Here is a 23,559-nt window from a genome sequence, read left to right on the forward strand (position 1 = left end):
TTGGTTTCTGAAAGGAGGACAACCACCAAGACAAGCAACTGGACCGGCTTTTGATCCGCAACAAGAACCCGAGCTTGAAGCTCCTTCTTGGTTTATTCCATTCCATCATTAGTTCACTACTTTCAGTAGTGATATGCGTTTAGGATTTTAGTCTCTTTAGGTGAGCTTTGCCTCACTTCAGTCTACCTGTTCCTCACTTGACCAGCAACTTAGTCGTATGGAACAGCATCGGGCTAGTTCCTCACGCACTATAGATCCTATGGACATCAGCTCTGCAGCTCCCAGTGATGATGCATCTAATGAAGAATCTGAGAAAGATAAAGAAGATGAAAGTACTGAAGATGATGATGCAGCTGATGATGCTTGATATTACTTTCTATTGCTATTTTTGTGTGTATCTCAGTTATCTATGTTCTATCTTTGTATTTGATTTGTATCTCAGTTTTAATTCTTTCTTCTATTTAGTTTGTATCTCCAATTGTTTTTGACACTATGTACACCTCTAGATGAATATGAATACTTTTTTTTGTGTGCTATTCTGTGCCTACATTTGCCTTTGCTTTGTTACTTTTCTCTTTTTGATTGATGTCAAAAGGGGGAGAACGTTTGAGCAAAAATGAGAACAAAATTGAGATAAATAGATAAATTAAATATATAAATAGCAACATTGAGGAGATAAAATGAAAAGTTGAGAAAGTTTAAGCCAAATTGAGCTAAAATGCAGAATATGAGATATGATGATATGAGACATGATATGATGTTGCTAATACTTATATGATGACATGACATGATGATAAGAACTATGATGCACCGATACTTGATTGATATATAGATCTTAAAAAAGAACTTACATGGAATCTGAAATTGAAGCTAGAACTATATGATCATATGAATGAATATTTTTTCAAAACATTGTTAAAAGTGTGCTTATTGCAAGGGGGAGCCTTATCAAGGTTCACTCACCTTTGCTCCTTATTTGTCATCATCAAAAAATTGGAGATTGTTGGCCTAACAAGGCTTACGAATCTTATTTTGATGATAACAAATCAAGGGAATTTAACATTTTTGGTTAAAGTGATGATGTTTAAAGAAACAAGCATATAAGTTCAAGATCAAGGTGATCACAAGCCTTTATTGAAAGTCTACATTCCAAAGAAGTGATCAGATGAAAGCTTAATTGTTCAAAGATAGACCAATTTGATGCAAGTTTAAAGAGTATTGAAGCTCAAGGTCAAGATGGACTCGAAGAAAGACATACATGAAGACTTCGCATTTAGATTGTTTTTAAGTCTTAAAGTCTTATGTACGTACTTCAATTAAAAGTCAATATGGATGCTTTGAAGCTCATTAGGATTAATTATTGACTTAGAGACCAAATTTTGGAAAACCCCGGAAAATATCTTCAAAGACTCAAAGTAATTTGGCAAGTAAAAGCTCACAAAAGTTTTTTGAAACAAACAATATAAATGCAAGAATTTTTACCTGTCCAGGCGACTGACCCATTCTAGTCAAGCGACTGACATTTATGTTGAATTAATTTGGGAAGACAGAATAGGCCCAGTCAACTGACCCCTGTGAATCCAGGCGACTGACCCCATTCTGACTTTGATATTTTGCTGAAATTCAAAGTCCAAGCGACTGACCCCGATAAGTCCAGTCGACTGAACTTCGTAACGGTTATTTTTAAAGAGTGAAAAAAAGTTTCCAAATTAGATTTCTTGGACCCCAATCTTTGTAAAAACTTGGGAAACACTAAGAAACTTGAGGAACATGAAATGGAACCTTTTTAACTCTATAAATACATGGAAAACCAAAAGATTTTATACAACTACATACAATCAAGAATTACATTCAGCAATCAAGCCTTATTGCCAATACTCTTCAAAAGCTTTCTTGCTCACACTCTTTGCTGAGATTTTACTGAGTCTTGCTAATCTATTCTCACCGATTTTTCAATCAAAGAAAGAAGATCTCGATGATAAATTTTCTGAGTTTGAATTCAATTCTTTATTGAAATTTTAAATTGAAATATATTAGTTGTGCTTTATCCTGTACGAATCAGCTCTATTTTGATAGTGCTCTTTGTACACAAGAATTGTTTTTGTTCTTGTTTGGGTTTTTTTTTTTTTTTTGATGGTTCAAGATTGTTGAATCGTTGGATTACCAAGCGTGAGGTATCACTTGGAGAGGAGGGTTTCATCCTACTTGAAGGAGTGTGCAAACGATTTGCTCTGTCCGGTTAAAAGAGTGGTATAGTGAAATCCTTGGGTGGTGTACCTAAGGCAAGGACGTAGGCAAGTATAGTCAAACCTTGTAAAAATCTCGGTGTCACTCTCTCCCCTATTCTTTTTTAAATTTCAGCATATATAAATTGCATGGATGCTTATTTAAATTGCTGGAAATTATTTTATGATTGGGAATTGCGGAAACCTTGAATAAATGGGAGTACGTTGATCGAATCTTGCGGAAACCTTCTAAGGGAGTACGTTCATTATACAGGTCATTCATTAGCTACAGCTCAATATCAAAAGACTGAATCTTGAAAGCTTGCTGGAATTGTTATTGTATTTCATATTGTGAAGCTTAACTTGATTGATTGAATTGACTTATTGAGTTTTGGTTTAATTTGCTTAAAGAAGTATTGAGAAACTTGCAAAGCATACAAATTGATATGCTCATCCATAAAGACTAAAAATTAAATTGATGCTTGGCTGAATTTGTGATTGAAAGTCAAGCCATACATGTGTGAAGAGTTGAGAAAGAATTAATAAAAGAGTTCAAAGAAAGTTTTAAATCCCAATTCACCCCCCCTTTCTTGGGAGTATACTTACTTTTCAATTCTCCATCATGGTCCTCTAGTTTAAAAAAAAATTTCAAGTTAAAACTTGGAGAATTGAAGAATCAACCAAAATTGTTGTTGGGAGAAAACTTTGTCAAAAAATATAACCCTTAGGCCTTGGAAATAAATATGAACACAAGCAAAAAACAACGACTATGACAACGACTACTGGAGGTGGGCTACATGAATCCTTTTTGGTCAACTTGCACAATCTTGGACTATTTCCTCTTATTAAATGGAACATTGTTAAATCCTTACCATCTCTTTCCAAGTTATTCTAGGTCTAACCCTACCCCTTTCACAGCAACTAACATTAACTAGATCAATCCTCACTAATGCATCATTTGGCCTATGCCTAAACCATCCCCTTATACCGCTCATCCACCTTAGCATTCTCCTTTCAGAAACTTTTACTTTTTGTATATGTAGTTTCTTAATTGCCCAACATTTTGATTCATATAGCATGGCTAGTCATATAGCCGTCTTATTGAACTTCCCTTTAATTTTAAAGGTTTTCTTTTAATTTTACGGGCATCCTACAATCACAAAACACGCCTGGACCACTTCTCCATTTTATCCAACCTCCTTTAACTTTGTTTTACATCTTCAATATCTCCTTTAGCTCCATTTATATCCAAGATATCAATGTTAATTATTTCTTAACCATTGAGATTAACCTTTTCTCCAAAATTCCTCTTGCCATGAATAAATTACACTTCATGCTTTATTTCTACTTATCTTAAGACCCCTAGATTCTATAGCTCCTCTATGTAATTCTAACACATATTATACTCCAGCTCTAGTTTCATCAATCAAGACAATATCATTCGCAAAGAACATGCACCATAGAACCTAATTTTAAATACTCCTAGTAAGTTCATCCATCACTAATCCAAACAAATAAGGACTCGAAGCAAACCCTTGATGTACACCTACTGAAATACACTAGACTCTCTAACCATAGTCCTGATGCTAGTCATTACTATACTGCACATATCAATATATCTATTGCATAATTCCTTTTCTTTTCAATAACCGATCCATAGAACTTCCCTAGGTGCCCTATGATGGGCTCTCTCAAGGTCCTTAAAAACCATGTTGCATCCATGTTCTATTTCCTAAACTTTTCCATTAATCTTCTTAATACTTCTGCAGTTAATCTCCCAAGCATAAATTTCAAGAGTGATAAATTTCACATAATCCCGCATTCTTCAAACTTAAAAACAACATTTTTATCCTCCACAGATGACTTAATTTTTACAGTTTCCACTTCCCAAGGTTATGGCACTCAGTCACATGGACTATGACAGAAGGCTGCAGCAAGGGCAGCTATTGACCTGCAACAATAGTCATGCCAGCCTGCTCAAGCAAGGACTCAGATGCTTCTTCTGGCAAGGGCTGACTTCCGAAAATACTGAGTTTGAGGTGCTAAAGAGCTACCAGTCATCAACAATCAGTTTCTCAGCAAGGACTTGTGATTGCTTTAGGTTCCAGAAATAAAATCTGCAGTCACAGATGGTGCTGCTACTTTCCTGATGATGCAGAGGTTCGACAACAAATACTGAATATGGTTCTTCTCCAGCGATGAAGTGATTTGGCTTCAGTTGTAATTCCCTTTTTTTCCAGCAATTAACTGCTGCTCCAACTCTTCAGTTAGTTACAGCAACAGCAAGAACGATCTTCTCTATTCTTCCCTTTTTTACTGTGAGATAGGTGAAGTATTGATGTGTGGCAACAGGTGTGATGAAGACAATAGGATAAGATTTCCACTCTGCCTGGCATGACAGTGAAAGGATCGTTGTTAGACAACTATGGTGGATGATGGTTTGAAGCTGAAAAGACAAACCAAAATTAGGCAGTTATACCAATTGACACAGGACCTCTGTCCTTCCCCACAAGGGATAAACCCTAGTATCTCAAATCCAAATCATAATCATCTACACTAATAACTCTTGCAGGAATATATTGTAGGCTCAATATGCTTGGGGATCAAGCAAATAAAATTAGGAAACTTAATAAAACTAAAATACTACTTTCTAATATCTAGATGCATAAAATCTTCTAGTTTATCTAATAAACATATCAGTAGACAAATTAACTAAAATTGAAATAGAAACTACAAAAATAACTTAAAACTGAGTAATTAACTCCAAATGCCTTAATCTTGCTCATGTGACATCTATATGTTCTCCACCAATATGTTTCTAGGCGTCAGACTTGTCTCACTTCACGCTGTTAAGACATGGAGGCAAATGAATCATCTAAATTGTTCAATTTTCTTCTCCTATTCTAAAAGTTAACAAATCACCCAACTTATCTCAGCGTTTTATCAGACACAACTGTTGGGATAAGTCTAAAACAGCCACTGTAAATCACTACATCCTCTCCTGACTCAAGCATGGGCCATGGAATGAGCATGAAACACCCAAGTGACCAATTCCACTAGCCTTAAAAGCTTAAGAGCCTTGTCACAAAGGCACCCCAAGAACCCATACCATTCATGTTTTCTCATGTCAAACACAAAGAATGTACTATATATGCTATATCTACATCTGTTGCATAAAATATAAAACATTTTTATAGAAATATCAAACATAGTTATAATTGCACTAACTTCTAAACAAGTCAAAATATGTCCCCCTTGAGTAGAATGTCAAACCATATCTTAAAAATATATTTTTTTTAAAAATGCAATTGAAAAGCATATCCTCATCAATTGTAATTTCAAAGAATGGTTAAAATCATAAAATATCTATTTCACTGGTCAGAAATAGGCCTCCAAGGAGATTAAAAAAAAAAAAATTCACCATCAATGACTGAAAGAGGATAAAGATCAAAAAACTAAACTGTGCAAAGTTCAAAGAAAATTTTTACTTGTATTGGATCAGTGCGGAAGAAATTTCGCTGAAGCCTCCGACCATCAGGAAGACGAATCCCGACCCTACAAATGAGGTTCCTATCACCCTTGGGCTCTTCAGGAAGTGGTGGATATGAAGGCTTCCTTGATAAGTGTGTTTCCTCCTTTGTAGCACTGATAGCATTTTTATCTTTAGAGTTGATTCCACTAGGGTTTTTCATGTTTTCCATGGATGCTGCCAATGCCAGTTGTACTTCGGCATCCTCTTCATTAGTTTCATCTGCAACCACTGATGCCTCTGAAGAAATTTATGCCAGATTAATGACATTCATAAATAATATACAACTGGGTAAAAAAAATTACCATATAGGACAGCAACTCCACAACCCTCCCAAAACACACCAAAAAATAATATGCAAAAGAATAACAGCAAAACATATATATATATATATATATATATATATATAATATGAACCTCTTAGACATTTTCTTGGTGCACAGAATCTTTGAAGGACAAGAAAATTCTTCAAATCTTTTATTCTGTAAGCACATTTGTTTGCCTCATTTTACTGTTCTACTTAGAGCTTTTAAGGGATTTGCTACACTCGCATGTAGATGGACTAGAAGGCTTTGCTTCACTAGTTTCTCTATATTTTTTTTCTATTTCTTTCACCACAAGAATTTCCAATTCTTTTTAAAAGAACAAGAAACATTGCTATTACAACAAGTATCATACTATAACAGCAAACAAGCCAATATGGCAGTACCCTTTCCTACTCCATAGCAACCACTAAATAAGTAAACACTAAAGGGCAACTACACACTAAATCCACTTATCATACATAGAAATGGACATGAACTTAAACATGACATGACAAGGGCATGCCAGTAAAACAACCTTACACAAACAGAGGGACCTGAACATCAGACGAGGAGGACTCCATAATTTGCAACTAAACCTCTATAATATTTTTTTCTAACTACAATACCTGATTGATTTTTAAAAAGAAGATCAAGCCAAAGTGAGGTGTCCAACAAGGATCAGCTAAGACTAAAGTTAAAATTTGAAGTCAAGTGCACAGCTTTTGACAATGAGAGACATGCCCAAAAGAATGCCCAATAAGATGTTAGTGACCAATATAAATGTGACTCCTCTGAAGAGGGATTCTCACCGTCCAGCTTTCACCTTTAAATTAAGGTAAACAATAATTCAGCAGGAAACTATGGCATTGTTCAGTTCCAGTTGCAAGAAATATTCTTACATTTGAAAGCAAAACGTGCAAAGATTTTAGCTTTCAGAACCAGGACTAATACATTGAGAATTCAAACCTTGAAAAGATTTTTTTCCTACAAAATGAATGCTGAGATGATTCTACCTCAAAGTTCTACTAAATTTCCACTTGAACTATTTGTCAGACAGACAGATAATAACACATGTAACAATATCTGCAATAGAACATTTCAACAGTTCCCTAGAGAATCTCTTCAAGAAAAAACCATCACCAGGTTACTGACTCTTACCATTTAATGATTAGAGCAAAACATAAAATTAATAAAGCAATGTCAAATTGATCCAGGACAAGCCATGCAAAAATGGCAGAAAAACATAAACGCATAGTACCTTTAGTTTTGTGTGCAGAAGTATGGTAGCTTTCTCTAGGACGCTTGTGAGATAGAGAGACATGATGATCCTTAGGACCACCATCCATGAATGGTAACAGATCCTGCAGTTGAGACGGATTTTATTAAGTGAAACTGTAAGATAAAAAAATGGTCATGATTTAATTACTAATCATTTGGTTTCGTCATCCCTCCACTGCATGCTAATAAATTGCAACAGTAATGCACAGGAAATACAATAATACACATCACCATAACACATACCTCCAACAAACTATCTGGTTGAATCATTCCACACCATGAGCGCATTTTTTGTCCTGTAATTGGATCAATGACAAGAATTACAGGGATAGAGTCCAGTTTGTAATAGGTACAGACCTTCCTGCCTTCACTTGTATCATCATATACCTATATTAATGACCAAAATTTGTCAAATGACCATTTTCAAAAACTAATATAATCTCTGAACTAACACCCACCCCACCCTACATCCACCAGGGAAAATAAAAACAAAAAATAAATTAACAAACAAACAAAAACCTATATACTCCTGCACTTCAATGAATTGAGTCTAGGTGAAAAGGATTAGCACACAGTTGGAATTGCTGCGAAAATACCACAAAAAATGCAGAAACCGTGAAATTCATTCATCAGACTTTCATCTCATAATTCTCAGACTCTGGAGTCAGGTGGTGACAGCAGGGAAGAGTGACGAAGGTGAAGGTTGTAAACATAGTGTTTAGATATGGAGACAGGGCATGGCAGTAGGCATAGATTATATCATGTATTCAGTGTGGTGGTGACTTGAAATTGAAGGAACGTGGGATTTTATCATTGGAAGCCACACTTGATTGAAGAAATATGTCCATATAGTCAATGTGGCTACGGTTATATAAGAGCTGCGTGGGCAATGGAGGCAGTTAGGGTTGCTCTCGGAAGGATGAAGTGAAGAATATTGGGCTGGGGTGTTTGGTGTTTGTTTTGGACCTGGGCCAAGTGTCTGGTGTTTGCTTTGAACCTGGGCCAGGTACTTGAAAAAGGAGGAGTTTGCTTTGTAACAAATCTGGGCCAGTTAATTGAACAGGCCCATATTTGTGGAAAAAGTGGCTTGGGCTTGAAGCATTCTTTGGAGAAACAAAGGAGGTTTCTTTTATGCACAAATGGGCCAGTCGATTGAACTGTACTGCAGTTTGAATAATGCTGACAGAGCCCAATAGGCAGGTGCAATAGCCCATGGAGCTGTTCAGTTCTCAAATAAGGCCCAAGAGGATTCTATCTGTAATGTTTAAGGTAGCAGAGAAGCCCAAAAATCTTCTTTTTGCAGAATCCAAGGCCCAAGCAATATGTCTAAAGAGCAGAGCTGTTCATGTGGGAGTGATGGATGTAAGAGAGCATTTAGGTGAAGAAATAAAGGAGGGAATTGCTCAAATGTAGCAGGAGGCAATCACCTGGAGGACAGAATGAAGTAAGTTTTGGAAATGTTTCGTGTCCAGAGGTTGTGAACATTTTTGGGGAAAAATAAGGATGGAAAAAATAACATATGAATTCAAAGAGTGAGGAAGGGAAAGGTATGAAAAGTTTGCTTGTTAAAAAAAATTATGAATTCAAAACAGCAGAGAATAACATTGAAAAAAATTGATGATGCTGGAAAGCTTTATGATGGGTGGGGAATTTGAGAATCGCTCTAAGTCTAACTTAGAAAGAGGAAGAAATCAATTTAGAAGGAAAAAAAAAATGGAGGAATATCTTCGCAGAGGAGAGTACGACAATGAGTTTGCTTGGAATGGTGGTTTATTGTAGGATGAGATTCGCGAAAAAATGGAATGGGTTTCTGATTCTTTTGATGCACTTCAGGATATTTCCTATATGCTTCTCTGCTTGAAGGTTTGGAGGGTTTATCTATTTTTGAGTTGGGGGAATTGGGTGTAGATTTGGCTGGCATTAATCAACAGATGGATGTATTATACCAAGTTACCAACAACTCTGGAGGAGGTCTGTGCACGGGATACTGTAACCCATAATATTTTGGATGACATGGTTTGTGGCTGGATACTCCTAGAAGGAATGAAGTTCAATTGGATGGAGTGAAAAAGAAAAGTTACTAATGGTCAGCCAGGCCCATCACCTTTTGCGCCACCAGGCACGAACACAAAAAATGACTCTGCTTTCCACACCAGCCAACTATTAAAAATTTATGTATGTGGAGTTTTAGGACAATTTTTTAAGGCTAAAAACAAGGTGAGTAACTGAGTATAAGAGGTTTAAAAAACATTTTAGGACTGTAAGCTATTAAAAAGCTTCTCTGCTTCTTTGCCAAAACTGCAACTGTAGTTAGACTATTCGAGCAATAAAAATTCAAAAATTGTAACTGGCAGTTAGCAGTCAGTTCTGGTCTTCTGGAGTTCAGTTTGCAAAGTTCTTGACAGCAGAGTTCTTGTTGAGACCTGAAAGAGACAATAATTTTGGGATGTAAACAGAGCAAAGAGAACAAACATAGGTTCTATTTTGCCCTAATTCTAAACAATTTGGGCCAAATGGTGCAACTGAGCTGCAAAACAAAACAATAGGGCCAATAAAAATGCACTTTAGGTCTTGTATTTAAAGCCCAGGAATTTAAATAAATAAATAAAAGACCAGACTCGTTCACTAAGTAGAATCAGTAGAACCCCATGTAGGATCTCAATTCTACAATTCTACCTGCAATCCGATTCTACAATTCTACCTGCAATTCTAGATTATACTTTACCTGATCGTATGATCCTGACTCTGGATTGCATGGGTAAATCTGGATCATAGGATCATAAGATCCTCCAATCCGAATCTCATTTTGAAACCATGATTACGAGGGAATCTCAAGGGGACCAACTATTCCAGGATTTTTCACTGCAGACATGATAGTAGGAGGATAAGAACAGGGTTTGCTGCAAGAGCCCCAAGTAGGAGTCGATATGACTGCAAATTTAACACACATGTCCATACTGCATAATAGAATTTCCGCAAAGATGTGGAAGATTATGTGCAGCCTGCTCATTAGTCCATTATGCTATTATTGTTGTGAACATATCATCCTCCATTTGGGTTAACACTTAAGACAATAAGGACAAGGTAAACACGGAACACAGCACATATACATGAGAAATGTATTATCCCAAGCCGCAAGAAATGCTACAACGGCGCAGGGGAGAATCCTCCTCTTTGTGTGTTGTTGTTGTGGGTTCATTGTATGCATGACAATTTTGTAAATACTCTTGCAATTTTGTAAATCCTACATATTTCCTTGGGAGCGGATAGACATTCTTGGTCTTCAGATTCTTTGGGGGTTGTTTCTTGCAAATCCTAATGCAATTTTTTGACCCATTCTAATATTTCTTTCCCACTTCAAAAAAAAATATATGGAAAGCCAAAGTTCCCCCCAAAAGTTAAGGCTTTTATGTGTGATTGGTCGTGCTTAATAGAGTCACCAATCACTTGCTGCAGAGTAGGTGATCATTGAAGGCATTTTTTTCCTAGATGTTTGTTTTCTTTGCTATAACAGTTCAGAACCAGTGTCACATTTATTTCTGCACTACGACTTTGCCTGGAAAATGTTGCCTACTTGGTATATTGGGAGAGAGCTAGTTTTGCCTGGAAACAGCAGAGGATTTTTTGGCAGTTCCTATTTTGGTTTTGGAAAGAGAAATGATCAGGAAGCCCTTGCAAATGAGCTTATTTTGCAGTGATGTGGAGTTTATGGTTGGGGCGTAATGCAGATATTTTTCTGGGGAAGAATCTGAATTCTTTGCTGGTTTGGGAAGATTCACTATCTGCCTTCACTTTAGTATGTTTGCCTACAGGTGCTTTAAAGGAGTGAGCTCCTCAGATATTCAATGTATTTGACTCCATTTTCTGGCTTGATTTTGTGTTTTCTGTAATTTACCCTGTGGTGGCTATTTTCGTTTTTTCTTTTTTTCCTTTCTCGTTTTTTCTAGGTTTTTTCTACAAGGATGCCTTACTCTCCTCTTTGTGCATTCCTAATCTTTTAATGAAATATTCTTCTTTTGCTATTAAAAAAAGAACAATTTTAAAAGCAAATGGGGAATGAAAAACAGAGTAATCACCCTGAAAATCAGCAAGTTCATTCCTCTAAGAACCCCTGAAGAAAAAGTTTGGACCAAAAAAATATCCTATCCTAGAGTAAATGCTATGGTATGGTGGAGGGAACAAGATCCTTAAAGCATTCTGCCCAACCATAAACAACAAATCACGGCGCAAAAACTGAAACCTCAAACTGCAGTTCCCAAATCCATGTCATAACCCCAAAAGAAGAAGAAAAACTTCTATACAGCAAACATAGCAAAAACTGAAACCTCAAACTGCAGTTCCCAAATCCGTGTCATAACCCCAAAAGAAGAAGAAAAACTTCTATACAGCAAACATACTCCACATGCTCCAACCCAAAGAATAGATAAAAGATCTTGTTGCAAAGTGCACAACACGACGTTTTATATGATTACTAGTACTGCATTTTAAATTCTTAATCTGGATCACATGGAAAAAATGAAACAAGCTTTCGGTAGAGATTTTCAGAGGGAATCATTTGGGACAGAATTAATTTCTTCCCCTTAAGCTTATGGTGCTGGCTGTTTGTGGGGTGCTGCTTTCAAGATATCAGTAGAGATTAGAGTGCTTTTTAAAGATGACTCAGTTTCTTTTTCTTTTATCTTTTGGAGGAAGACTTCTTGTTCTCCTCTTTTTGTATCTTTTTCTCCTTCTGCTTTTTAATAAAGTTTCTTTTTCTATCAAACATATATATATATATATATTGCTCCCAGAAACCTAAATATCTACAGAAATTAGACACTGACACTTCTTCAAGACACCAGGACATCTATCTGGTGTGTAGGAAAATTTTATTTTTAAAAAAATCTTATTTTCCAACACTTCTTGCACCCATACTGCGACACTAAAGAAAAACATTGTGGCACGTATGTTGGCAAGACAATGCATTTTGAATTCCTTCTTCTTGGTTTCGGAGGCAGGTTGGGGGGGTGTTTTCATAAACTAAACTTCGATCTTCGATCTGGTCCCACGGTCTAGACCCTTAACAAGATACGAAGAAATTTCTAAGCTTGCCATGTCTTAAAAACACCACCTCCATAATCTGTGGAAGAGTGTGAGTGCAACTGGAGCTCCCAAAAACCAGAATATCTTCCAGAATCTCCATCATCTAATATCATCACTTAATCAAACTATGAATGTGTAAAATTAAATAATGAAAACAAATAAAGGGGGATATGTATATGCAATGAGAGTACCGTGCCTATAAATACACAAAATCTTGTCCATGTCATGTGTTGATGTCAGTGCTCCTTGGTTGGCACCCATTAGATGGTGGACAAATGAAAAAAGTGATGATTTTTAACATTTCAAGGATGCCCAATGCCATGGGCTTCAACAACACAATTTCCATCTTGCTAGTGGGCCTTTCAACTGAACATGCAACAACAGAAAAGGAATGAAAAAGCCAATTCAGATTTACTATTTTGCTCAGGCACAACACAAGGACCATAACAATTTGGTGCAGCACAACCATAATGAACTTAGGACCGTCAGTTTGGTGGGGACAGTATTCTTAACGAAACTTTGACTACCTGTGCTTATTTTTGGCATCTCATGTTATTTAGAACATTTTCATATTCTCTTAACACACCCCCCCCCCCGGCCCCCACCCCACCCCACCCCATTGTGACATGTTCTTTCCCCTCTAGTGTTTCTATTCTTCGCTTGTGAGGGCTTCCCTTGGCCCATAGAACTTCACCCTAATGCTCAAAAATTTAATAATATAGTGTTTAAAAAGGCGTTTTAAATACCTTGAGGCACACCTTGGGGCATTTTGAGGCCAAAACACATTAAAGCACGCTTTTCTAAATGTGCAAGTCCTGAGAAGCGATCGCTTTTTTCTAATAGACACACGTCCAAGAGCAAAAGGGGCACCTTTGACGCCTTCTCAAAGGAGGCGTATGCATAATGGGAACACAAAATTTATGCATAAGCAAAAATAGTGGATTAGGCTTCAAAGGGACTTCATTCATTCATTCATTATGCAGCAGAAAGCAAAGAGATGAGCAGCAACTTCTCTGATCTCTCTTCACCTTTGACACATATCTGTTTGTCACCACCTTCTTCACTCTTTGATTGATGGTCAAAGCAGGAATCTTCATAGACAACCTCTCTTGACATTCCTCTCCCACTGACGAGCTTCTCCAATCAATGACTGACCATCACTCAACTGTATCTGTTCTTGAAAATTCATTTGTACTTGATTCTCTCCGGGAAAATGTGTGTGAGAAGCACAAAAGAGAGTTGAAAGAAGGGCTGAAGTGCTGAACTACTAAAATTTGGATCATGAGACATTTCCTTGTCTCTCTTTTACTCTCAAAAGTAATGTTCTTTATTCTTATTGGTTGGAAGATAACCCATTAGTAATTGTGTTTCCTTGGAAAGGAACGTGGCTGTGACTGTGGCTGTGGCTGTGGCTGTGGCTGTGGCTGTGGTTTTCCCATTTCTGGGCAGAGACAGCTCGAGCTATATGAAATGGAAGTCTTAGAATTTTATATAAATGATTTCATAATTTATTTAATAAAAGTGTATTATTTATAATATATAAAATTTATTTTTGTATATTTTTAATAATAAAAATTATTTATAGCATATAAATTTATTTTTATATATGTTAAAAAATTAAAATTAAATTCCCAAAAGGCTCATGTTTCAATGCCTTGAGGCCTACGCCTTGCCTCTTCCAAGGTAAAATGCCTCACCCTTATGCCTTCTTTTAAAACACTGATTAAAAATGACCAACATACTCCAAGACACAAGCACACATATGGAGACAAAGTGCTAGCATTATTTCTAAAGCTTCTTAATCGCGTTCACAAAGTTAGATGAAAAATGTCCCAGTTTCACAGCTATTTAGTGGCTCTAGGATGACATCATAAAACTATTCATTATTTTATTTATTCAATTTTCTGATAAGCACAAACTAATCATGACTTTTGAGCTAATAATATCTTCTTTGGCAGCACAAGTTGATCAAAGACAGTATTATGCTAGGTTTGTTGCATTAGGCCTCAGATTATTGCATCATAAACATTAGTAGTTCTATAGTAAATTTACCATCCTCATCCCCAATCTAAGCAGCAACAATTAAAATGTCCAAATCAAACCCCAAAAAAAAATTCATGAGGAAAAATGGATGTATGTTGAGATTAAAATTCAGAAAGGAATCTGAATTTCTGGAAGAAAAAATATTTAATAGTGAACACAAAAATTGAAAATGTTAAAATAGCATAAGGATGCCGAATACTAGTGGCAAAAAATTTCAAAGCCCTGTCACTTCCTGCAAAAAGTCCAAGTTGGAAATGAAAACAATAAGTACTAAAAAAATACCTGCCAGAAGATGAAATTCGAACTGATGGTTTGGGCAACAGCTTCATTTGCCCATGTATCTCTGTTAAGCTTCACAAGTAACATATAATTTTTATATATATATATATATATATATAAATGTGAAATTTTAAAGAATAATCATAACTGTTTGAAATAGGAGGAGGTTTCTGGTACTCTAAAAAAACTACCATGTGTGAGCTGAATTCTTTTGTAGACTGCAAGTTAACCAGGAGCCATTTGTCCTGGACAGAAGCAGCAACTTTTGCCTGCAACAGAAATAATGCAATTTTGGTACAATTCAAAAAAGAAAATGTGCTGTTAAGAGCAAAGCAATCAATCAAAATTGAGTTCAAGTTTTTTAACCCCAAATCAATAATTTGGAATAAATAACTAAGAATTCTATTCCTTGATGTAGTCAAACTCATTTTGGTTCATCTTATTCTGCACTCATTCATTTTGAACATAATTTTGAAGCTCAAGTGCATTGCAATCAAGTCCCACAATTCCTAGTCTAATTAACCTTGGAACTATTTTTTGGTAAATAATAAAATTTCTAAATTAATTTAATCACGTGAGAATAATTTGAGGGCCTAAAATATCACAGATCAGAGAGATCTGGGAAAAATACACTTCGTGATATTGAAAATAACGAAAAATGGGTTAAATTGCAAACTTGGAGAAAACAAATATACACATTCTGAGTGCTGTCACAGTGCAGCTCTAATTTTAGTGTCATGTAGTGCTCTTTTTTGCAGTTCCCTGGAAATGCTTTTGAACTTTCCTTCTTTTGTTGTTGTTCTTCACACTTTTCCCCTTTTTGATGGCACCAAATGATTATTCTGTTTTGCAGTGCTCTAGATGCGCTTTCCTCCAATTTTTTTCCCTATATTTTTTCCTTTTTTGATAAACAACAAACCAAACCTTAAGTCCCACTAGGTGGAATCAGCTGCATGAATCCTTTTCTGCCAATTTAAATAATTACAGGCAATTTCCTCCAACAAATTTAGGGCTATTAGATCCTTACTATCTCATTCCAGGTTATTTTAGGCCTAGGCCTACCCCTACCCCTTCTACTACTACTCACAATAACTAGCTCACTCCTCCTCACTATGTTGCACATGCCCCAACCATTAAACTTCCCTAAGCATAAAGCCACATTAATTTTTTAAGACACTCATGTTTAGCTTAATCTTTGTTCAACTATCCTTGTTTCATTATATGACTCATAAGTTTAATTCCATGATAGTTATTACTATTTTTGAATATCACCTTTATTTTTGTATATAAGTATTGAAGCATTTTTCCTCTATTCGTCTAGTTTTTTTTTTTTTTTTTTTTTTAAAAGGCGTTCCCAAGCCATAAGGCTACCTGTTTCGCAAGGGTTTTTTTTTTCGTCTAGTATTTTCTTAGTTTTTACAATTGTGTTTAATAAATTGGGATGTTATCCGGTCCTATAGCTTTTCCTTTTTTTCATTTTTTTAATGCAAACTTTACTTCATTAACACTAATCTTGCAATTAAATTTCATACTTCTAGTTTTTTCCTCATTTATCAAATTCAAGTTTAAGCCTTCTACTTGGTTTTCATTAAATAGCCGACTAAAGTAACTTCGTCATCATTCTTTGATGTCTTCTTCCTTAACCAAGCGACCATACCATCCTCATTTTTTACACATTTTACATTACCTTAGTCCTTGTTCTTCTTTTTTCCTCTAGCTCTAACAATACTAACGGCCTTCTTTGCATCTTTTCTCACCTCTTTATACCTTTCAAAATTTTCTATCTTTCTACATTTTGCCATGTTTGATACCAAATTCTTTGTCTTTACCGCTTTTTGGATAACTTGATCCCACCACCAACTTTCTTTACTATCCGAAAATCTTCTTCTTGATTCACCTAAAATATATCTTGCTATCTTTTTAATAGAGTTAGCTATCCTACTTCAAAGAGTGTTTGTCTACACTATCCCCTATAGTCCAATCACCATTTTCAATCATTTTATCTTTAAATTTTATTATATTTTCTCCCATTAGGTTCCACCACCTAGTCTTACGCATTGATTTCTATTCCCTTTTCTCTTCCATTTTGTAATACATATATCTAATACTAAAACTCTATGTTATGTACTTAACTTTCACTTGGATACAATCCTTAACGATAAACTATCTACCCTCGTAGTTTAAAAAAATTTATGTTTTATTTTGTCCACTCTTGAAGGTAATAAAGTGTTCTTCTCTCTTATTAAAACAAGCATTCATTGTAATAAGATGACCATATCCCCAGGGACTCATTTTCATCTTCGTATCCATGTCTTCCATGGATCCACTCGTAACCTTTATTATCCTCTCCAATGTGTTCATTCAAATCAGCTACTAATATATTTTCTTAGTCCCTGATATCCCTAGTACAACCCATATTTTCGCAAAATTGTCTCAAGGTTTTCTGCTAAACATACTAGAGGAGCATACGCACTAATGACCATCTTGACATTTTTTCCTTTTTTCATGGTGTCCAACAAATATTCACAATACCTTTGACCAATAATATCTTATGCACAATTTTGGAGATTGAATGGTTTGTTAGAGCATATGGTGAAACCCGAAGACGAGCATCTATTTATTTATAATTCGGACCTTAGACTTTGTCTGTGCTCTTGATGAGTGCGTTGCCTTCTATTTCACAAGAACTACTATTCTCCATTAAAAAAAAGTTGAGTATGCAACTTGAAGTTTCATCCCAAAGGCAAGCCCATAGCTACTTCTATAGTCATTTTCTTTTAATTATTTTTTATTTCTGCATTCTAGTAAATGTGCAAAGTGCACGAAGTTGTTTATTTTATGACTTGAGCTTACTTGAATGCTTTAAGTAGATTACATGTTTGACTTATGTTAATTCAATGTTGGGTGTGATTTGACGCTTTATCTTGATTGAGTGAATTCGCCGGCTTTTTTTAGATGATTTTGTTTCTCTTTACACACAATTAAGAATACTACTTGGCCCTAAAGAAGATGAAAAAAGACAACTTGAGCTGCATAATCAGTTTGTAAATTTCCCTGACAATCAAAATTTGCAAATTAATTTCCATAGCTTTCAAGTATTGGAGGCATAAAACGGCTTTTACATAGTAATAACATCATGATTCCATTCAATTATAAAGATTCCTATCATAGTGGGTATGTTAATTAAAGTTACTCCCCACACTTAGGATACTATTTAGTCTTAACCTAGGAGTGGTCATCCTCCAAAGCTTAATTTAAAGAACCACCTACATTTAAATTGAATAGGTTTATGGTGACATTTAAATTGAATAAATTAGGGGTGATGACCATTCTAGAATTCCTAATCAATTATTAGGAATGCTATCATAAAGCAACTACGCTTGGAAAGAAATCTTAATTTTTTAAATCCTAATTTATAATATTTTTTTAAAAATCCCTAAAGTAAGGTCAAGCTTGATTCGCAGAATGTATAAAGTGGTCATAGTATAAGAATTTGATGGTCTAGAAAGGAAAAACCGAAAAATTGTTATCATAAAGCAATTGACAAAAACGTTTATTAATCCACAACTTGGAATAGATGAGGAATGATTATTTCCAAATTTCACTATGGGAATCTCTATTCCTATACTATTAAATGTTGGATGGAATAACACAAACTTTTGTACAACTTTCTTATAAATTATTATATCTTGATACAATTTCTGTTTCCACAAATCAAATGTATCCTAAACATTTTCCAAAAGCTCTACATTTCTTTTACAAGGGACTTTCCAAAATAAAAACAAACAAACATATATTTTTTTCACGGGCTTAAAGCGGGATATATAGTCATCAACTTCATAAATTCTTAATCTCTCTTTCATGGTTTCACTAATCAAATTCAAGATGGGTTACTGTAAATTCAGAGAACCAATAACAATCATAGGGTCTGTTTGGTATCATTGTTGTGTTGTTGTTTTTTGTTTTCTATTTTTATTTTTGTTCAATGAAGAAACAAATTAAGAGAACACATTTGCTTATGTTGCCAATTTTTTATTTTTGTTGTCAGTTTTCAGCTATTTAAAAAAAAATTAAAAATCAGATTTTATGGTTTCAATTGTTTTGACAACCTATTGCTAAAAAATTTAATATTCAGATATAGTTCTTTTGGGTTAAATCACTCATTTTATACACTTCTAAATCAAAATTAAAATTAAAATTAAAATTAAATGATCATATAAATTTAAATATAATTAAAATAAAAATATACATAAATCTCAAAAAATAATAATAAAGCCAATTACAAAATATTTTTACTATTTTTCAATTGTCATGTCCAATTAAATTTTTATTGTAAAGAAAATTTTAGTACATTTTTTTCACAGGCTTAAAGCAGGACCCATAGTTATCAACTTCAAAAATTCTTAATCTCACTTTCATGGTTTCACTAATCAAATCCAGGCTGGTTTACTTTAAACTTAGAGAACCAATAACAATGTTAGGGTCTATTTGGTATCATTGATATTTTTTGTTTTCTAATTCTATTTATGTTCAGTAAAGAAACAAATTATGAAAATATGTTTGTTTATGTTGCCAATTTTTTGTTTTTGTTGTCGATTTTCAGCTATTTTCGAAAAAATTAAAAACTAGATTTTATAATTTTCAGTTGTTTTGACAACCTATTGCCAGAAACTTTAACATTCAGATATAATTCTTTTGGTTAAATCACTCATTTTATACACTCCTAAATTAAAATTAAAATAAAATGATCATATGAATTAAAATAAAAATACACATATATCTCAAAAAATACTAATAAAGCCAATTTCAAAATATTTTTACTATTTTTCAATTGTCATGTCCAATAAAAAAAAATTTATTGTAAAGTAAATTTTAAAAATATATCAATTAAGTAAAATAATTATAATAATTTTATTTTTATTATAGTATTTTTTTTAATATGTATTATTTGCAATTTTATTATTCTAATCATATTTTTATGATATTATTTAATTTAAAGACCAAAATGAGCATTTTTTAATTAAGCTTTTTTAATTCAGATTAGTTTTATAAATATTAACTAAACAGGCTGCTGGTTTTTTATTTTTAATTTCTATTTCTGGTTATTGGTTTTCGTTTCCAAATTTTCGCTTCTGTAATTTTTGACAGTGATACCAAACAGCCCCTTATTTTTGCAGAAGGAAACCTATATTACCTTTTCAAAGGGCCCATGATGCATCAGAGCAAAAGGAGGGCGGTATAAAGAAGCAAGATTATCTCGAGAATTATCCATTGTAGATGCAGCACCTTGATCCGATTCCCAAATCCCAGGACGTTTCAGTTCCTCCTCAAAATTACGGAATGCAACTAATGCGTTGGGTTCATGGGGAGGATATCCCATCCTCGATGCTCTACATATATTTCCACATCCAACAACAAAATAATGCATATAATGTTCAAGACACAGGAAGTAAGAAAAGAAAACAGCCTCACATCTTAATGCAACCAAATCATAAATCACAACCAAATCATGGTCAAAGAAAACAGCTTTGCATGTTATTGCAAACAAACCATAGCGTAGGTGAAGCAAGGAGAGTCACCAAAAGTACAACAACAATAGTAGAAATAACAACCATGCTGATATATTAAATGGAACATACCCCAAGGACACAAGTTCTGCAAGAACTAATTAATATTCAATACAAAAAACAAACTTAACCCATATCCTAAGAAGTAAAGCAACCCAAAAAACAATTGAAGAGCTTAGAATGTAATATTTACACACACATACACACACACACACACACACACACACACACACATATATATATATATATGTCAAAAAATTACTAAAAACACAAAAGAGAAGGATAAAAAGTTGGAAAAATCCTTCACAAACTTTCAGAACATAATATGACAAAAAAATAAAAAATAAAGCACCAAGCCCATAGTGCACATTAACAATAGTGCTTTCAGAATCAGAATCTAGGTATAGGCAGTAAATTCAAGACACTGGGAAGGTATAGAACACTGATATAACACGGGCAAACAATAACGCAGCATGCTGATAACCAAAAAAAAGGATTCTAAATATATGTAATCAGCTTGAAATATAGTGTCTGTCTTTTACTGAATATTCAGAATCAAGATAAGTAATGAGTATTTAGATTCATAGAAAGTTCTTAACAATTTCAAATTAACTTGGAGCAAAGTTCTTGAAAATCATCATATGTGGAGCAACTTCTGGACTCCACCCCAAAAAAATGACACCCATCAAGCCATAAACCAAGTCTTAACAAAAAAATAAATGCAGCATATTTTATAAAAAGTAACAAATAAATAAATGAAATCCAGTGATGGGGAAGCGAGGATACGAATCATGGGAAGCATAGCTCCTTGGTTCAACTACCACAGAGTGCAAACGATTTCCTGGGGTCACTTTACCCCATGCCGTGCCATTTGTTTTTGGGGGGTCAGAGGGTTGCTATGATAGTGAGAGTGGCCATCTAATTTGCAACCATGCCCTCCATTATTCAAAAAAAAAAAATCAAATAAATCAACTAAATTAATAAAATGTCCCCACTTCCAGTAAAAAGGAAAAACAAAACAAACTATTTGACTTCAAATAATATGGAAACCTTCAAATGATGCAAGAATAGAGTGGGAAACATACCCATACAACATTGTGTCATCGTAAAGAGCCTCCCTTATCACCGGTAAAGGCGGACGTATTTCATCTTCAACATCCTCCCCAAGAAATTCATTTCCAGCATCCTTTTTCAACCCCCTATTTCAAGCACACAAGTCAATGTTGAAAAATAAAATATTAAAATAAAGACCATCAAAAAGATTAATGACATGTTATCAAATTTAAGAGAACCACTCCAACGTACCCAGAACTCTCATCAGGACGGGAACTAATATTTTCCATCGGTGAAGAGTGTGAGGATGATGCCACTGCCGCACCTTCATTACCCACATAGAACAGTTGGATAGCTTCCTCAAGCCTCCAACTTGTGGCCTGTAGACACATTATTTTCAACCTCAATGATGTCAACATGTTTTACAACATAAATAAGAAAATTTTAGTATCTATTTTAATAAACAGGAGGAAAAAATATAATATAAAATGAAGCATTCAGGCCTATAGAAGAAAAAAATCCATATCAATTCTAATATTAACAAAGAAAATTCTCAACAGTACAGCTTGTTCCAATAATTCAACAGATTCCCATTACAGCCACACATAAACACAAAAGCAACAAAAAATAAAGGAGGCAATTTCAAGATGGACAACTTCAGCTTTGTACATTTCAAATCATTCAGCCTCCACTCTCCTTCCAAACTCCAACACATCTCAATAGGCCAAGCAAAATTTTACCCATTGGAAACATTCTGCATCATGTTTAATTAACTAATCAGTCAAAGGATAACTTAACAAAAAGCATATGCTTGGGCTTCTAAACCGCACTGCCCTGTCCCCTATTTCCCTCCATGACTTTGCCTTGTAAACCTTCTTAAGCCTCACAGCCATCCCTCCCCATCTCCAATAGAATTAGGATCCCTTCCACTTGTGAGCAATTGGGTGAGATCAAATTGAATCAAGGCCATTGGATTCAGTGTTTTGATGGCTCAGATTCATCTACATGGTTGGCCACTGTGACTCTAATTTCTCAAGAGTGAAAAATAATTTCGTGAAAATGTGGAAAAAAATCCAACTGGATCACCTTCAGTTGCAGAACAGTCAGAGAGGAGCTTTATCCCTCCCAGTAAATGCCTGAATGCATAAATGAAAAGGTACAAACACATAATCCAAAAAATAAAATAAAACAAACCAACCTTGCCATTCTACCATAATCTGCGGCCAGACTATCAATTAAAATCAATGAAATGTTTTTATAAAGTATAGAGGAAATATCAAACAGAAGTGCACAAAAAATCTGAGACAACACGTTCTACAGCTCCAAACCAAAAAAAAAAAAAAAACACCAATAAGCGTCCGCATGACATGCACTTAAACATATTATTGTCTAACCCCGTATAAGTATTCAGGATGCGAACTATTGCACATCAATTAACACGGGCAATCAGTTTATAGCCAACACAATAAGCCTAATCAACCAACCTCCTAATTTGTCGATACTGAAAGTACCCACGAAGCTCATTTATCAGCTGACGCTTGCAAGCTTCATAGCAACGAGAAATAGAAAGAAAGCAAGCTATTGAGCAATAAATGCAACAACTTGACGACAGATAAGAGAGATTTGGGTTACATTAACCTGTAGGAACTGTATGGCAGTCTCTGTGGACTGCCCGACGGCGATCTCCAGGAACGAAGAGACCATGTTCTGCTTATCAGACGCAGAAAGGACGCTTTCCATGTCGAGCGATGACCTCAATCGAAACTCTTCTTATTAGAACTCCGGTCGTCGAGAATGAGACTCGTCTATAGCCAAAGAATCGTCTAGGGCTGGAGATGATGGGGAATTCCCCGCAGCAGAGCCGCGCGTAATAACAACTTCGTCCGCATTGTATGTTCCGTTTTTTCCCAGGGGTTTGCCTGCCGGGGCACCCAAAATTACAATGTCATGGAATTGTCTGTAATTTATAACCCTACAACAGTTTTTTTTTTTTTTTTGAATAACCTGGAACTCCAGTGCATGCAGTTTATAACATTTATAACCCAATAACATTATTCAATTAATTTAAAATCTTATATAGGTACATACATTTATATTTTCTAATATATATTATTAACACTTAAGTTTTTAATTAATTGATATTTAGCTATGAATTAATTTAATAATAACTCAATAATAAAATGAGTAAATAGATAAAT

General features: G+C 34.8%; 1 protein-coding gene and 1 long non-coding RNA gene across 4 annotated transcripts in view; both read right to left on the reverse strand.

Annotated features, from left to right (window-relative positions):
- The window catches only part of LOC131153149 (plant UBX domain-containing protein 7), a 33,352-nt gene extending 10,004 nt beyond the window's left edge, over positions 1-23,348 (reverse strand). Inside the window, exons 1-9 of one of the 3 annotated variants that reach the window (XM_058105248.1) lie at positions 23,000-23,348; positions 21,614-21,741; positions 21,394-21,507; positions 19,936-20,131; positions 14,933-15,010; positions 14,745-14,813; positions 7,581-7,724; positions 7,318-7,420; positions 5,714-5,994 (exon numbers count right to left, since the gene is read on the reverse strand). In XM_058105248.1, the coding sequence (XP_057961231.1) occupies positions 5,714-5,994; positions 7,318-7,420; positions 7,581-7,724; positions 14,745-14,813; positions 14,933-15,010; positions 19,936-20,131; positions 21,394-21,507; positions 21,614-21,741; positions 23,000-23,101 (1,215 nt within the window). In that variant the 5' untranslated portion in view covers positions 23,102-23,348. The remainder of the gene's footprint in view (positions 1-5,713; positions 5,995-7,317; positions 7,421-7,580; positions 7,725-14,744; positions 14,814-14,932; positions 15,011-19,935; positions 20,132-21,393; positions 21,508-21,613; positions 21,742-22,999) is intronic. The other 2 variants (XM_058105250.1, XM_058105249.1) reach the window with 2 other exon arrangements.
- On the reverse strand, positions 8,822-12,317 carry LOC131153150 (uncharacterized). Its single transcript, XR_009136168.1, has 2 exons — positions 10,063-12,317; positions 8,822-9,760 (listed from the first exon to the last, which is right to left on the reverse strand). It is a non-coding gene; the product is annotated as an uncharacterized LOC131153150 (long non-coding RNA).
- Positions 23,349-23,559: the final 211 nt, after the last annotated feature.

Source organism: Malania oleifera, chromosome 4, assembly GCF_029873635.1.
Source record: "Malania oleifera isolate guangnan ecotype guangnan chromosome 4, ASM2987363v1, whole genome shotgun sequence".
Taxonomy (NCBI): Eukaryota; Viridiplantae; Streptophyta; class Magnoliopsida; order Santalales; family Ximeniaceae; genus Malania; species Malania oleifera.